This window comes from Lycorma delicatula, chromosome 1 (genome assembly GCF_047948215.1).
Source record: "Lycorma delicatula isolate Av1 chromosome 1, ASM4794821v1, whole genome shotgun sequence".
NCBI classification, from domain to species: domain Eukaryota; kingdom Metazoa; phylum Arthropoda; class Insecta; order Hemiptera; family Fulgoridae; genus Lycorma; species Lycorma delicatula.
In genome coordinates, this window is record NC_134455.1 from 30,514,784 (window position 1) to 30,530,564 (window position 15,781).

A 15,781-nucleotide genomic window follows, 5' to 3' on the forward strand; every position below is an offset into this window, starting at 1 on the left:
TCCTTAAAAATTACATTAAGTGTTTCTACATCTCTAACCCTTTTATCAATTTATTATTTTACCATATTATTACGCACACATTATTATATACCGTATTATTATGAGGTTTTTGAGATTTGGGAGTAAGTAGTAAGGTATTATAAGGTTCGTGTAACTCTTTATTCTCTTGTTTCAATGAGTATAGTCAACGTCAGAAGTTTAAAAAAACAATTTTGAAAATAAGATAGCTCCTTAAATTTTTTGATTTAAGGAAAATTATTTCCTTTTCAACTTGAAACAATTAGGATTAATTTTTTTATTCTTTGTTTTGGTTCTTTAATACTTTATTTTCTTCATTTATTAATTCATGCTATTTCTAAGTTTCTTCTTTTTTGTGTTAAAAAAAATAGCACAGATGCACTGACGCAATTCACATTTTGTTTTTGTAATGTGTTTAGAGTTTTCCTTTCATTCCTGGATTTTATTCTAGGGATTTTTTTTAGAAATATTGTTTTTGCATGATTTTAATTTCTTTTTCTGTTGGTTTAACTTTTATTTACAGTTTTTGTTTAAATTATTTCTTTTTTTTTATTCTTTTTCCCTCAGTTTTGAGAATTTCTTATGTATAAGACCTCATCAGTAACCATTCATCTACCTTGACATATTCCGTAGCCAAACACTCACAAGTACTTCAGTTTTTAAAAGATGGTCTGACTTCAGTTACCATCTTTTAGAAACACTTCTTTTATTACCATATTAATAATCATTTGCCTAGTGGAAGAAACTTTTTTCAATACAGTAAAAAAATTGTAGTTGATACCTCTACAATTTTAACATTTTTACTGAAAAACCAAGACATGCAGATATCATGCTATCAGCCTGAATATTGCTATTCATTATCCAGTTTTGTTGACTCTCAGACCTCGCATAACTCTATGAAATGAAACCACACGTAGCGATTTATGTAATATTTTACTTTTAAAAGTATCATCTTGCTCCTATGTAAGCGAATTTTCCTAGCAAGTATTATTACAATCAGACTGATATGATCTCCTTAAAAAACTATTAATTGCTATGTCTGAAGACAAACTTGCATTGGTGCTGTTGAGATATGGCGGTGGTTAGATTTTTGAAGGTTTAATTATCACCAGGTTGGTTTTTATCAAATGCCAATTATCTGAATAATATAGACATAATAACAAAGAAACTTAATCGACCATACGTTTGTACTACGTTTTCTTTATTATTACTCGAAAAAATCTCATAATTTACCCGATAAATCGGGATGCACTTTGTTTATGCAAATAAATAGAGATTAATAATATTATAATTTTGTTCATTTATTACAGATAATTAATCTACATAATTAGAATGAAACATGAATCAAAAATTATAAATGATTCTAATTTTCAAACTGCAACCCATAATATATAAGCAATCACACCGTGCAAACATAGTAGCGTATCACCAAATTCGCAGCAATTCACCCCTTCCAACCCGAAATTCATCCGAGGAATGATAATACTGAAATTGTTCAGATAAATCAGAACAGATGAAATTCTAATCAATCATAATCATTAACCTTCGTTTCTGTTATCGGTCTTGTTAAATATAAACATATATTAAATAGATTTTAATATTTTATATCAGTCGCTCATTAAAAATTGGCAAGTTTTCCACTACTTGGAAAAATTGTTTTCTAATGCCGTTATATAAAAGTGGTGAAATATCTGATATTAAAAATTATCATCCTATTAGTAACTGCAATGTTTTAGCTAAACTAGTGGACAAATTAGTCTGTAGCAAGGTCACTTAGTATATTAAGAAATTTATTATTCCAGAGCAGAACGGTTTTCTTGGAATACATTGTTAGTTGTTTAAGTATCGGTTCAATTTTTTATGACTTTTACTCAGACTTTAGATGTTATAAATATCGATCTACTCATTAGGAAATTACCGGCTTTTGGATTTAATGGATCTTTACTTTAATGGTTTCATTGATTTCTCACGAATAGAATTCGGCAAGTCAAAATAAATAATTTTGTATCAAGACCACTTTATGTAACATCAGGAATTGTTCAAGGTACTCCATTTGGGTCCTCCATTTTATTTAGCTTTTGTAAACAATGTTAGTTTAACATAATTATTCGATTTTCACAAATTTTGCTATTTGCAGATGATTTAAAACTTTATAAAGCGATAAATAATCCTATTGATATTAAATTACTTTAAAGTGAAATAAGAATTTTACAAAAATAGTGTGTGTCTAATGGGTTTTGTTAATATGTTACTAAATCTTTTCATATTAGTTTTGGAAAAGTTAATGCTACTAATCATAATTACATATTAAAATGGCACTTGGTCTAGAAAAGGTTTCATGCATTAAAAATATTGGAATATTTATTAATACTCGTAGTACTAACATTCCGACCATATTCTCTAAAATCCTATTAAAAATATACAAAAATTTATAAATATATTGGATGTTTTAGAATATTTTTTAAATTTATTTATTCTGCTTTAACATACTCGTATTATTCAGTTATTGGGAGATTTCAAACCAATCATCTAAATAAGTTGGTTGAAAAATCTCGTCACGCTTTTTCAGATATTCTGCGTACAAAGTAGGTGAACCAATTATGTTTACATTTCGAACTTATTGAGAATTCCTAATTTTGAATCATCTTTTGATAGAATTGATTTAATGTTTGCTTTCAGAATGCTTAATAATTATTTCGATTGCTCTGATCTACAACAATTATTTAGTTAATTCAATACAATTATTTAGTTTTAATATTCCTAGTCGTACCTTAGACAGAATAATTATTTTTGTATAGATGTAAATTCAAAATGGAGATCAACGATATTTCGATTATCTACATTTTGTAACCGTCACACTGAATGATGTGACATTTATAATAGTAGCGAATATTCAGTTTTTAATTTATCTAGAAATATGTTATTTGAATAATATTTGTTTTGATTATTATGTGGAAGTCTATCTTAATGTTATTTATATTTATATATTTTCAGTCTCTCGCCTTAATCCGTTCGGCCGCACCAGCTTCATTAAAATATATTTGCAGCCATGGAAAATTTCCCATATATAATGAAAACATTTACTAATCGCAAAACGTCGTATTTGTTCAATCACATCGATAAATTTTATGGCCAATAAACTATACGGCAAATTTAAACCGATCACAATGTCTCTTTTTTTACCAGATCACAAAAGTGAAACGAATTTAAGCAACATATTTAAAAGATTTTTATTTAAAATGCGGTTTCATGGTTGACATTATGACTACACTAATATTATGAATTGTAGACTGCATTTTTTAAGTCGTATTGTATAAATTAACAAATATCAAATAACTATAACAAGGTTTTGAAATATTAATAATTTATGGTGTAACAAAAAATTGCTTCGAGGTGATGCAGAGGTTAGTGCTTGTTTTGTGGGGAAGTTTAAAAATCGAGATCAAGGCTTGATGGTTATTTTTGGTAGTTCCTGGGAAAAAGATAAGAATACGATAGTGTTGTGTGAAAAAAGGATAGGAGTTAAATATCTTTATGTTATGATATTAAATTGGCTCAAATGTAACCTTATTTAACCTTGTTTTGTGTACAGAAGTTTAAAAAAATTGAGATTTCCTGACAATTTCACTAAACATTTACAAGAAAGAATAAAGTTTAATAACATTATATTCAATAACGAACATTCTAGTTATTTTTGTAGTTTCATATTATTTATACCAGTAACACACAATCGACCAATAAATGTATTAAGAGGCTCATATTTAATCGCTTTCCTTTTGTTATAAATTATTTTTTACAATTGAAGCTGTGGCTGCGAAAAGAGTTCATAACTTAAAAACGGATTGACAGCAATATGAATTGCTCTTATAAATGGCTAAGATCACCATTAGTCTAAATTTAATAAATCTTATTAATGAAATTTTAGAAAACTTCTTTGAACAAACCTCTTCAATTGAAAACTAGACTTCCACAGCACCATAACAAAGTTTGAAAATTAGTTATCTGTTTGGACTGAATTTTACAAAAATGATTACATTCTATCTTTGTGGGTATCATTTTACGCGGAATCGGGCGGAGAATACAATCTCAAAATCTGCGGACTTCGGCCGACTTTCGATGGTGATATTATCTTGCTAGGATGTCAGAGGTCCCGGAGAGATTGGAATTTGAAGCTGTATTTCGGAAGACCACAAAAACTGCAAGATCCCCGGTGACTGTACAATCTACTAGTGCTGTTGATCTAACTGAAGATGTGAAAAAAGTAAGGGGCCTGAGGTGAAGGCGAAAAAAGGCACCGAATCCCGAGTAGTGACTCAGGTGAACAGATCACCTCTGAGATTGATTCCCTGATGACGGAAGTGCGTGCACTGCAGAAGTAATGTAAGCCTAACCTCTCAACTAAGAAGAATATTACAGAAGGTATTACGGTTTTTAACCTAGTGAAGGATGTCTCTGAGGTTCTGCAAAATTACAAGAAAGAAGAGAAATTGTAGGTAAATATACCCAGACTGTAAGAACGGACTTGCCGACTTTACAGGACATTCTAGAGACGGGGAATTTTGAGGAGGTTAAGCAGGTTTTACCTAATCGGTGACCCAATCTGATATTTGAGCGGACCACTGAAGAGACTGGCTTCCTGGATGAGCAAGATGCTTGGGGAAACTATATATACTGAATTCAAGTTGTGACAAATCCAGCCCTTTTGCGGTGCATGTGAAGTGTATCCAGGAACTAGGATGAAAAATAAACAAGGTGCACTTAGCTCTGGTGCAGTAGTAAGAAACGTGTCTAGTGTTGACATTCTCGGGAAATGTAAGATTTTGGATACGGGTGATACTTATTTTCTTGTTGTCAAGGGAGACGGTCCTGAAATAGCTGACTGTTTATTACAGGGCCTGGATAAGATATATCTAGCTGAGAATCGTAATCTGGTGTTCGCTACGACCAAGGATAAGCTTGGGAGCATAGACAAGAAGATAATAGAATACTGGGCACGTCGCAAGAAAATTGATTATGCGATATTTCTTTCCGGTGAAGCACGTGGACCTGCTGTGCGGTCGCAACCAAAGTCCTTTACGGTAATAATTAGACTGCAGGGGTGACTTATGTTGAGTTACTGCGTGGATTTCAAGACGTCAGTGAGCGAGGATATGGCCAAGAGTATCCTTTCAGTAAGACGTGGCCAGGGAGAAGACATGGAGGTACGTCTCTTGGCGGGGACCAAGGCGTCTGAGAGCCTTAAAGAGTGCATTATGGTGCAGACATCTACGGCTACGGTTATAGACAAAGGACCGTCATCAAGGAGGGCTATACTGTATGTAAGAGATTTGGATGTTGAAGTTAAATGTGACGAAGTTATGAGCGCGATTAAAAAGGCCTGCGGTTAAAAAGGTGAGAGACTGGTGCTAAGGTCACCTCTCTTAGGCAAGCATACGGCATGAGTTAGAATGTTACAGTTGTGATGACATTGGCTGAAGCAAACAAGCTGGCTGCCACCCGCCTTATCTTGGTGGGTTGGCAGTATTGTCGGGTTGATTTAAGAAAACCAGATACTCACTGCTATCGGTGCTGGAGGGTAGAACATGCTACCTCCCAGTGCAAGGAACCAGATTGTAGAGCTAATTGCTATTACTGTGGTGGCAGTGGCCACATTAAGGTGGATTATAAAGAACTCACTAAATGTGTGTTGTGTGGTGGTTGATAGCCATCGGGTTGGAAGTAGAGGCTGCAAACATGCTACACGATGAAATTTATGCAAATAAATGCCAATAGAAGTACTATTTCACATGATCTAATTTGGAGAACGACACTCGATCTGGATATCGATTTTCTGACTGTTGCTGAACCCAACATGAGAAGAGTTATGGCGTTTCCTTGGGCCGTGGATAGACGTGGTGATGTTGCTGTCTTTATTGCTTCTGGTCGATTTGCGACGTCACGAGCGGTTAGAGGGAACGGATTCGTCTCCATTGAGCTTTCAGGTCATGTTTTGATAGTTGCCTATGTTTCTCCGAATACGGGGACTGAGATATTTCAAGAATTCCTCTATAACTTAGAGGAATGCATCCGACACTCCAGAAAGCCTATGATATTGAGCGGCGATTTTAATGGTGAGAGTCGTGAACTTGGGGGAATGATCTCTACCCCAAGGTGCTACACTCTAGCGACTATGTTTGCCACTACTGGGATGGTTGTGCATAATACTCAATATTTGCCCAAGTTCGTTGGTCATGGAAGGGGATCGGTTGTAGATCTGACTGTTACTTCAGGTCGCATTTCGCCTGCGGTCAGTGACTGGAGAATAATTCAAGAAGAGGTAGCGGCAATCGTGCGATTTTCTTCGCGGTGGAGTGTCCGTGGCCTGGATTTGTCCGGACTCAGCGGTGAAAGCTCACTGAGCTACAGACTAGAACTATTGTTGATGATGTTGCAGACAGTATGAATCCTAATGACCTTATAACACCTGAAGGGCTAATGACAGCATTGGGCGAAGAGTGTCGTCGTGGCGAACTCCTGGACAGACCAGGCAAAATATGTGTTTATTGGTGGTTGCAGGATATTGCCGCAAAGAGGGCAGCCACACTGGCTTCAAGACGGAAGCTACAAAGAACACTGGAAGAGGTGATAGATCTGCGGATGATCTGCTGGTGGCGTATCGCCGTGCGAGAAATGACCTGAGTACTGCTATTAAAGCGGCGAAGGCAAAAACATTGAAAGACTTCGTTGCTAAGTTGGACGTGGACACGAAGGGGGGGGGGGGTGACGAATAGACTGGTCATGAACAAAGTTGATAAACTTGCTGCACCTCTCTCACATGGTGGCTCACTGCGAGTAGTCTTGGAACTCTTTCCGGTCCCTGTGTCGGAATGGTATGAGATACACACCATACATACACGGCGCTTTACGATTGGCAAATTACCATAAGCTGCCCGGAGACTGCACCCTGACAAGAGTCCAGGACCCGATATAATACCCGGTACGATTGTCAAGGTACTTATTATACGGTAAGACTATCGGAAAGACTATGGGTAGTCGGGCCGTCAAACGTAAATTGTGTATCGAGGAGTCTTCGAAAGCATGATCTCTTACGCAGCGCTCGTTTGAGCGCATAGGTTGGATATGAATAGAGCACTTTTTCAAAATTTAAGGAGTGCCCAGCGCAGAGCCTTAATTGTACGCAATGGAGTTTTTAAAACAACCTCCTACAAGGCTACCGCTGTATTGGGAAAGGTTCTCCTAATCGATTTAGTGGTGAAAGTTCGGGCAATCATGTGGAGATTGTGAAGAGGTCGAGAGGCCGAGGTATTTGGAATGCGGTTTCAAGCCGGGCCAGTACCGGAGCGGAATGGTGATCTCAATGAACCGGATCTAAATTTCCTTCAGTTGCCCATCTCCCACCTGCGAAAGAGGCTGCAGAGCCTCGTGATGGATGCATGGCAGCTGGAAAGGCATACCATGACTAGGGGAAGATCCCTGTAAAGATTTATACAGAATCTGGGGGGATGGTATACCTCGAACTCGTTTTTAAGGGCAATGGGTGCCCAGGTGCTCACCAACCATGTTAATTTAAACCAATATTTTTTTCGGTTCCATCGCAGCTGATAAGCTGTGCGTCTGCGGGGAGGTCCAGTCAAATCAACACCTGATGTTTGACTGCCCTGCTCTTGGGGGGGGGGGGGGGGGGCAGAGACCGGGCCAACCTGGAACTTAGAGGTCAAGGGGAAAATTGGCCACTCACAAGCGGAGAGTCAATGTAGCGAGAGCCGCATTGTCGGACCATGTGAGAGTTCCTTGATGTGGTTGCTTTGTTCAACCGACATCAATAGTTTACCTAAGGGAAAATACTCCTACCGCACTGCTGTGGGAAGCTAACCTAGAGATATATATGGCTGATCACTAGCCAATTAAGGCTCAAGCACTTTAATATGATGGACAGGTACTTGCTGGTATTCAGCGACTTAGGGGTGGCAGCGAATTGCTGTCTAGACGAAATAAATTTTAATTTATGGATGTCATATATATTTCTAGTAGTTAACGGGGTGCGTATACCCATTTTAGCAAATATATGTCAAGGGAGCGGTTGGGACACGTAAGCCGGTGGTGCAAGGCACCGCGCTTAGTCCGCTCATGCTGTTACGTAAGCTCTGAGAGCTACTTAGGATACTGATCGCTAAATTGTTTGAGGTTTCGTGCCGTTTGTGGCACAGACACTCGTCTTATGCTTTTGCGACCGAATGGGGTGGTGGCGGGAGAAATGCCAAGCAAACCCATAATACGGTACCCATGGATCGTCTTAGACGTTTTAATCACGCCTTGGAAGCCTGTTGTTTTCCACCTTGTTGGAAAGAGACAAGAATGGTTTTGATTCCGAAGAAGAAAGAAGCAGTACAAGAAATAACTTTGTATCGTCTCATTTGGCTCCTCAATACTGTTGACAAGTTATTTGAACGCCTCATTGTTGATAGCCTGTGGATGGAAGTCGAGAAGAAGGCTGGACTCTCCCCCAATCAATACTTGGTGAATACAATCAATACTCTCAGTGAATACTTGGGATGCCTAATTGATAGTTACCTCCATAATAGACGGGTAAAAACCAATATAGAAGATGGACAGATGTCGTTTGACATGTATGGCGGGGTTCCACAGGGGTCGGTTCTGACGAGGCGAATAATACCGCGAGTACATGACTGGGTGCAGCGAGGCTTTGAGGAGGTGGGCTTCTACTTTCTCCAGCTTTTGACTGGATGACTGAAGCCTTCCTTCATCGCTTTGGTAAGAGGGATTCCTCTGACAATTGGAACTGTAGTATATTAGACACACCTGAACATACTATTTTTCGATGTAATTGGTGGGACGTTGTCCGACAGGGTTTGGGGCTGAGTTGGCTCACCCCTGAATTGCCCTGTTAGTAAACACTAACTGGAAGGAGACAGTGGGAATCGGTTGTGAAGTTAACTACGCGGATTCTTAAAATTAAAGATCGGGTACAAGGGAGTGGGACGGCGTTTGATAGGTAGAGATTTCGAGGACAGCCTCGCTCGGGAGAAGCGTCTCGCTGAGGTGGGGCGTCTTTGATGAGCGATCGAGGACCCCTCTTGCTGGGAAACAAAAGTCTGTAGAGTCCCGGCTGGAGCCCACCCTCACGGGAGGGCACCGGTTATAGGTGAGGCAACATAAAAAGGGCCGAGTCCCTGCCAGCGGGAGGACCCTCTGTGGGGCACGGCATAGCCGCATCTCATGGAGTCCCCCTGGGAGTTAGAGGCCAAGGCATCCACTGTGGCTGCGCAATGTTTCGGTGCAGGACCAGCTCGTGGTAAGGGAAATTAAAAAAAAGTACTATAGACCAAGGAAACTGATTCAGAAACCTTCAGAAGTTGTTCTTAAGTGATGAGTCCAAGTCTTATGTACCCGGCTGTAGATAGAAGCACTAAATAAACCTGATCTAAAAGCAGTTTTAAAATTCTTATCAAATGCATTGCAAAAGTACGAAAAAAATGGGCTAGAAATTCACAAGGAAAACATAGAAAGGAAATCATATTTATTTCGGAGAGAACATATTATAGAAACAACATTATTACAGAAGATTCAATCATAAGCCTGGTAGCATGATTCTCAATTGTCAAAGATAGAGCCCAAAATTAAGTAATGGTGCTCACTACTCTTAAGAACCAGCTATCGTATTTATCCAAAACTTTGCTAAAAAAAAATTGGAAAACACTTTGATGGTCTGAAATTTCAATCTATCTGGCTAGGAATACTCTTTTACAAGTGATAAATATTTACAAAAATGTATAAACCTGTGCTTTGAACATAATAAGAATCAAAAATGAAAAAAATTACGTTTTTAAAGATTGTCTTGACTATGATGCATCGCCCAGGTTACTTTTTCCAGATGGTTTTTTGGGCTTAAATATTGTTTTTCTAGTATCCAGTAGCTAGAATGTTAGTATGTGACATAGTAACGTTAACTTTTTAATAATAAAAAACTTTAAAAATTTCACCATCAAATATACAATTATCTACTATGAGATTACAATAAATAAATACCACTTAAAGTGAACAAAGAATCCATAATTATATATGTTGATCTAAGAAATGTACATACTTAGCTACAAAGTAATTCAATTTATGCATTATTAACAGAAATATAATCCAGTATATTCTGAATTTAAAAACCATACAAGATATGTATATTTAAATTAACTTAAGAAGTACAGAACTTAATTTATATAATATACTATATACAGCATTATTGGCTCAGGCTGTGGTGTAAGCATGGTTTTACAAACAGAAAAAGATTATTCTCAGCAATTCTTCTTTTATGCCTACATGCAAGATAAAAATGTGAAACCATTGCAGAAAGGAAAGTATTGTTAACAAATCTTTACTTCTAGCATGGATTTTTAATTATTATTGTGCGTGTAAAAAAAAGAAGGCACCATCTATTCATTTTCTTGCTGGGGTTAGTGTACATCGACAATCTGGTGTTAAATATCTTATGTAGTAGTAATTTTAAAAGAATTTTCAACAAATACTGTTTTTAATCCTCATAATTATTATTCTACACATTTTCTTACATGGCTTATATAAACAAACATTTCATAATTTTTTAAACTTTAAAAATATCTATTCCTTATTGAAATAGCTAATTTTTTTAAATGACTGATAACTGGAAAATCATTGGTCCATAATAAAAGATTAGTTTTCAGGCAATTCATGCAATACATTTTTGGATTTTTTTTTTATGGGTTTCACACAAGGACAAAATGGAGTCAGGTTAAAGATTATACAAAAAAAAGATCTTTTCCGTAGTTTTTCTTCAGTTTTTTTTTTAAAGAAAAATTTCAGTAATAATGAGATTAAATTAAAAAAATTATTACGTATAAAAATGTATTAGCATTTATTAATTAGCTTGTTTTGAAAGAATTTTTGTATTGTAATAGAGAAGCTATCAAGATTATGAATGAATAATCTTTTGTTTAAATTCTTTGTAACGATTTTTTGGCAAAGCCAAAAATCACTGGTCTAACACGACGTACACTGTCCTGCCAAACAGCCCAGTATAATTTAATACGAAAGTATGTCTTATGTGGTGAGAAAAAAATGTTAATTTATATAAAAGAAAATGTTAAGTTGTGAAAAAAAAAGAGTGCTAATAGCACCGAATTAGAGAAGGCAGAATACCTGTATCTATATAAAAACAATAAAAAACACTCAGCTTGTTTGAGAACATCTGTGTGCGCATATGTAGAGGTAAACAAAGTACTGAATGCATGTACATACTCAAGCCAACTTGTACTATAATACAAATCATACACTGTATTATACAATATATATATATATATATATATATATATATATATATATAGTTATTGCAATGTACTGTATTGCTCAATTGCCCAACTCAAGGTTATCATCTTTGTTTCTCATAACAATGTAACTTCCTTCTGGTTTATTAATTCACAACAATGATATTCATAATTAGTCATTGATCATTCACTCTCATTTCTTGATCGTCATTTATGTCATTCTCTCACAATTTATGCTTATTTATTCTTTTAATTACATTCTTTTAATTTATATTCCTTTAATTACATACTGCATTGAATTATTTAATCATCATTAAAATCCATGGAACAATTTAACATCGCAGTATTTATTTTGTATTCTTATAATAACAATATTCATAAAGAAAGAAGTTAATAACTAACTACATTATTGCAGTTAAGCTTTAAAGTTTGTTGTTATATATCAATGTGCAATTTCATCCAACTCAGAATAACTTTATGAACTGTACATTGTTGTAATACTACAACATTAGGAATCTGAGAAAAGAAAAAAATAAATTTTAGAACTTTTAAAACCATATTTATTTTATTTTTTGTATGTAATTCAGACACATTAAAAGCTTACAATTTTATTGTAATTTTCCTGTGTTTTTATAAAATTAAAATGGGTTTCTGATTGGTTATTAAAAATAGTAGTCAAGAAATATTTATCAGAGAAATATAAAAAACTTATATTAGTCTGGAATTCCCAGGAAGGCAGTTACATGCACTCTGTCACTTCATGAACAAGAGATGCAACTACCAATAGAATCTGACTTAATAAAACTGCACAATCTTCTCCTAAAAATTTTCATTACCTGATTAATTAATTGGCCTGACAACTTATAAATCACTGTCTAATATTTTTTGTTATCAGTCTAATTAAAATTCTATTAATTTAATATTTTTATATTTTAATGAATTTATCAATTAATAACATGCAATAAAAGTTTGATTAATTAATAAAATTGTATCTACTGGGTTTCTGCGTTTTATTCGTTTACTAAGATAATTTACAAATACCAAAGTACAAAATGAAAATCAGGTCTCTTACCTTAATATAATATTGAAACATTGTCCTGGAATATCCCCCTCATCAACAGCTTGTTTTTTTTATCTAAAAACTATAAGTTGTTAAAGTTATGCGTTTAATACATTACAATATGATCAAAGGTCATATTGGCAAGCGTACTGCCAATAGGGCAATTTATTTTTACTCCATAGCATAAGTGACTGTAGTGCACCCAACTTAAAAAGCCACTATTATTCTCAAATGTAAGTCATGTGGTTATAAAATCTCCTTTATTTTGTGTTTTTAAATATAATAATTTTCTAACTTTTCAATTTCTGTACTATCATTATTGTTAATTTATAATATTTGTACGTTTCTAATATTTTATATTACTGTAATTATATTGATATTAAGTGGTTACTTTTTATTTAACATTCAACAGCATTGAAGCATTAACATCATTAAATTGAGAAGAGACAATCTGTCTCTCAAATAGTACACTATTTCTGTGTAGAAAGGCGGTTAATTTGTTACCACATTTATAGCTTTAATAAATGTAACTATATATGTATATAATGTGCAAGTGTCATCTAGTCTGAGTTTCTTTATTTGAAAATAATGACGTTCATTATATTGCCAGTCCCTGTAGGGAACTGATTGAAGCTGTCGCTTGTAAAGTTTTGCCTGCATTTTGTTGTGCACAGTCTATTGATTTATAAAATATTTGTTTACTTGATTCATTGAAGACAACAATAAAAACCCCTTTCACTTCTGACTTTACCTAATAAGTCTGGTACGGGATACTAGTTATTCTTGAAAATACAATTTTTGCGAATGACTATATTTTATGTTAGGTCCCGCTATGATCGTTAGGTTATGGCATCCAACATAACTATAATTTATCCATATTATTATGTTATGTGTTTGATAAATACTTGTAAACTGCTTGGTTTTTAAATTATTATATTAATTTCAGCTGTGACAGCGGATAGCAGGAATTTATTGGCAGTTGATCTGTTTGTAAAAAATATTTTTTGTTAATGCAAAAAACTTTTATTTATATTGTTTTCTGCGTTAAGAGCTATTCAGTTGTAAAACAAGTGCAACATTTCTCAAGTTTTAAGTTTCATTAGCTGGTATAGTGATGAATAAAAATAATTGAATGTCTTAAAAACATAATGATTTATTCTTTGTTTTAGAGAATCTTGTCACAATAACATGACTACATTATGATACATCAAGTAATGTTTCTCATTACTACAAGACACAGTGGATATTTCTACTCAAGATGCAGTATATATATATATATATATATATAAAATACATAATTTATATTAAAAAAATAATATACGGTCAACTACATGTGAATAATACCATAATAAATATAAATTTTAGACTATGTATTTCATCATGCCTACTGAACTGAAGAAAAAAGCCTTAAAGGCCAGGAGCTCAACATAAGATAAAATGAAATACTTTTCAAAACAAAATTTCTTTTTCAATTAGAAATTAAGTTCCAAAAAAGAAATCATTATTTTTTTCACTGACTTTGCTAACTGGAAAAACTGCTTTGCTTTAATGAAAAAACGTTAATAAATCAGCTTGCAATGAGGTCTGAACAAAACTTAAAAAACATGAGGCACCACTACTATTTCCTTTCTTGAACTGTTGTGATAACTTCAGTTTTAATAATGGTAGGAAACGGATATTCAGTACTGTTATAAAAAAAAGGAAAAAAAGATGCTAAATGAACTGGCAAAATTCAAATCTAATACACACTTAGAACAGTTCTAAAATATGTATGAAAAGTAAAACCACCAGTATTAAAATCAGCTTATGATGAAGTGGAAAAGACTCTACTTATAGAAGTTATCGCCAAAAGAACTTGTTGCAAGTTTAAAAACCTTCCTAAAAAAAAATTGTATCAATAAAGTTTACAATACTCAATTTGAATTATCTTTTAAAGATTTATTAAGATGTTTATATAAGAAATATGTTTATCAACAAAATAGAAAACATAGGTTAAAAACTTTTATATAGATTAAGGATTTTTTTAGAAAATATGGGATTTTTTTATAAACATAGGAATAAAATCCTCATATTATCCTTATTCTTTTCTTGCACTATCCTAGTAAAATCTTTTACTGGAGTAAAAACTTTGATCATAACCTTTTACAGGAGTAAAACCTTTGAACATATATTAAATTTATATTTTATTTGATAATTTCTATTGACAGACTTATCTAGAAATAAAATTTATTTCATCCTATAAAGACTTATTTTTTTGGTTTTCTAATAATTACTAATCTTGTTTTAGAAAGTAAATTATGTACTATATGAATAATGATTTTTTCTCTTGTAATAACTTTGTTAAGGTTTATTGTTTAAGCATTTTTTAGCTTAAAATTAGTATTCACTTACTAAGAAATAGAGTTATTTTTTATTTCATCACTGAGAAATATGTCCATTTTTTCAGATCAAATGTCAGCTGTAAGATGATGATTCGCAACTTCAAAATATATTGGAATGTACCAACATTCATGTGTCATCAGTATGGATTTAATTTTAGTATTGTACAGGATGAATGGAGTATAATTCAAAATTATGGAGATCAATTCAGAGGAGATAAAATAGCAATATTATACGATCCTGGATTATTTCCAGCCCTGCTGAATACAACCAAAGGGAATCCTCCACAAGATAGGAATGGCGGTGTACCACAACAAGGAAATCTTGATCTGCACCTGTCTCATTTACAAAATGATATTGAAAAGTTAATTCCAGAAAGAAATTTTAAAGGTACTTACATTAGACAATTTTAAAGTAAGATAAGTATTTAGCCTACTTGAATTTATTTCTTAAAAGTCACATGTCAATTTTTTTATACTGATGAAATTCAGATGATAAAAATGTTTACTTTGTTTAGTGATATGTTGTATCAGTTTTATAAGAAATATTTTCATTGTATTTGAACATTAGTATTAAAATTATACAATAACCATAAGTGTGTGTACGTGCACACACATGCACGCGTGCATGTATGCATGGTCAATTCACAAGTTGGTTTGTGTGAAATTAAAGAATTAATATAAAAATTTAATGGTATTTTGATACTAATATTTAACAATAATATGTACATTATTTAAAACCGTTGAGGTAAAAGAAATTAATAATTAATATGGCTAGTTTGAAGTTTGAAACCTCTCAAGTTTCCTATTATGTACAATTACTCTTTTGAATGTGAGCTTTGATAATAAAATCTAATTTCTTTTTAAGTAAAATGTAATAAATATATAAATGTGTTTTATAGGGAATAATAATTTATTTATAATTTAAAGAATAGTTTTACTTATTCATTTGTTAAATGTCCAGCTGCTGAATGTGGCTATCTAATAATTATTAGATAATTATTTTATTAAAAAAT

General features: G+C 33.5%; 1 protein-coding gene across 1 annotated transcript in view; it reads left to right on the forward strand.

The window, feature by feature from the left end:
- LOC142334397 (hyaluronidase-like) overlaps positions 1 to 15,781 on the forward strand; it is an 84,448-nt gene that overhangs the window by 46,812 nt on the left and 21,855 nt on the right. The window contains exon 2 of the mRNA XM_075382380.1: positions 14,834 to 15,156. Coding sequence (XP_075238495.1) covers positions 14,834 to 15,156 — 323 coding nt within the window. The remainder of the gene's footprint in view (positions 1 to 14,833; positions 15,157 to 15,781) is intronic.